The sequence below is a fragment of the Ursus maritimus genome, unplaced genomic scaffold (assembly GCF_017311325.1).
Source record: "Ursus maritimus isolate PB19 unplaced genomic scaffold, ASM1731132v1 scaffold_14, whole genome shotgun sequence".
NCBI classification, from domain to species: Eukaryota; Metazoa; Chordata; class Mammalia; order Carnivora; family Ursidae; genus Ursus; species Ursus maritimus.
Genome location: NW_024423786.1, coordinates 51,097,404 through 51,100,060, shown reverse-complemented (window position 1 = coordinate 51,100,060; position 2,657 = coordinate 51,097,404). Strand labels below are relative to the sequence as shown.

General features: G+C 46.3%; 1 protein-coding gene across 1 annotated transcript in view; it reads right to left on the bottom strand.

Annotated features, from left to right (window-relative positions):
* The window catches only part of LOC103676324 (mucin-16), a 92,802-nt gene that overhangs the window by 36,098 nt on the left and 54,047 nt on the right, over positions 1 to 2,657 (bottom strand). Inside the window, 3 exon segments of the mRNA XM_040628278.1 lie at positions 2,056 to 2,112; positions 2,303 to 2,375; positions 2,488 to 2,650. Of these exon segments, the coding sequence (XP_040484212.1) occupies positions 2,056 to 2,112; positions 2,303 to 2,375; positions 2,488 to 2,650 (293 nt within the window).

Genomic DNA, 2,657 nt, shown 5'->3' with positions numbered 1-2,657 from the left:
CCCCCCCCCCCCCCCCCCCGCCATGTACTCAAATAATAAGGTGTACTTTGTGAATAATTCCTCTCAAGAGTAATCTTATTCAAGACAAAATCAGAGAGGGAGACAAACCATAAGAGACTCTTAACTCTAGGAAACAAACTGAGGGTTGTTGGAGGGGAAGTGGGGGGGTAGGGGGGTGGGGTAACTGGGTAACGGCATTAAGGAGGGCACCGGATGTTGTCAGCACTGGGTGTTATATGCAACTGAGGAATCACTGAGCTCTACCTCGAAACTAATAATACACTCTATGTTAATTGAATTTAAATAAAATAAAATTAGAAATAAAAAAGAAATTCTTATTCAAAAGTATATTTAAAGCAAGCAGGCAAAACCAGCTTCTGTTCTGTTGTCTTTAAAAGTCAATAAAAACAAGGTGGTCCTAATAAAAACAGGTGGTAAGTGACATTATTCTAAATTAAGACACTAAAAAGACAATAACCTAATCAATATGGAAAGCTTGACTAAACCCTGGTATGAAAAAAGCCACCCGTAAAAGGGAGACATTGGGGAAAATGTGACTATGAACCGTATGCCAGATGACACCAAAGTATTCTTATTTTTTGAAGCACGGTAATGCTGTTATGGTTACGTAGGCAATGTCCTGATTTTGTGGCGATTCTTGCTGAAATCCTTAATAGTGAAGCATTGTGCTATTTTCAAATTTCAAATGGTTCAAGAAAAACAAATTATGTCTACAGCTTTGTACCATCAGCTCTGCCATAATGCTTGCTTTGAAAACACCATTTTTCAGGGTCATCGATGCATTAGGGAACAATGTGAACGTAACGTAAGTTTCCCATCCGGTCATGTGCGATGTTGTCCGCAGGACACACAAAGGAAACACTAGTTAAACCCAGTACCCAGCTGACGCTAGCTCTGTAGGCATACACGAAAATGCACGCACACAACTCAAACGCCTGTCGGCTTAATCACCACCCCTGAGGTGTTAGGAGGGTCACCCATAGCCACCTCGGGTTCCCAGTGTCTGTAGGATTTCGGGCAACCCTCCCGAACTTCTTCACAATTGCTCAACAAGCTTCAGTCTGTTTGCTGACTACTTCCGCAAGCCAATGTCAGACCTCTTTAGTGCCGTATTTATTGTAGTAATTTCTGTTGTATTTCTTAACCGTTTAACATATATAAAACTATGCTGTTTTATTAGATGTCTACTTTTCATGTCACTGACAAGGTTTTTGAGTGTTGAGCCCTATGCTTTCCATTGTGTGATTTTGCAAGGCATAGTTTAGGGCCACCTGTGTTAGATCATAATAGAACTATGTACAAGAAGTAGATAAGACAAAAGGTCCGCAACTGTGGCGGACAGATGGCTGTTCCCTGCACTATTCTTTCAATGTTTCTGCTACTTCTGACAGTTTTCATAATAAAAAGAGGGTGGGGGGTGCAAACACACACAAAATACTCATGAAAAGTGGAAATGACCCCATGGTCCCTAGACTTTAACAGATCAAACATTCCTTAAAATGCCACTAAAATGAAATGATTTTATGCATTGACTCTGGTCAGGAAGACTATATATATTCACAAGGAACATATTCATAAAGACATTTTAAGAAGAATAAAGTCGTATCTATTGGATAGAGTCATAGGGAATATTCCTTAAAACAAGTTGTTGGTAACTTGGTTAACTGGGGACACTGAAAAAGAATTAGAATTGGCCCTTTACCGAGTTAGCTTTGGCAAACTGGCCACCGGACAAATCTATTATCAGTGAATAGATCTGCGCTCTACTTTCCAAGGGTTGCAGGACGATTTGGAAGTCAGGGGTCACCTATAGGTTTCAGACACAAGTTACAGAGAATAGCTCAGGACTCCCGGTGCTGGGGGTGGGATTGGTGTTCAAGAAATCCCTGGGACCTGGGTAGGGCTCAGCAGATCCTCAGGAGTCAGCCTTGGGCTCCCCTGAGAGATGCCACCCACTCTACCCCTCTTCCCATGTCCTGTGATGAGGACCCAACAGGAGTAGCTGGGAGCCTCTTCAGAGGAGAGAGTGCCTACCTGTGGGACTGGAAAAGGAGGTTGGCATCCCTGCAGAAAATGTGGCCACCATAGAAGCTGGAGAGAAAAAAACCAAGAGTTTGTGGTGGAGATCCCTCACCTTGGGGATACCAGCGAGGGAGTGGCCATGTCTGGGAATTTCTTGGTATAGGTCCCCGTTCACCCGAGGCTGGGGTTGGAGCAGGGGTGCGGAGGGCAGGCAGTGGGCTCCTGGCTGTTTCCATTCTAAGGTTGCAGAGGGACTCACAGGGTTGCAGAGACTTCTGAAGCCTCTGAATACTCACTGCTCGGGGTGGTGGCCCGGGTCTGGCGGGTGTAACCTGCACAGGTAGAGGGAGAAGGGGTGAGGAGGGCGAGTAATGAGCGAGAGGGAGGAATGGAGAGGAGGATGTGGGGCCTGTGGAAATGTGGACGCAGACGGCAATCCCTCACCATTGATGTAGAGGCTGTCTGGGTCCAGCGTGTAGGGACCCAGCCTGGTGACACCACTGGACAGCCGGCTCAGCTCCTGGTACAGCCGCTCTCTGTCCAGCCCGGGGCCCACGGGGTCAGGGCGGTGGGTGCAGACGGCATCCACTCCAGTGGCCGCCCCATCCTTCTCG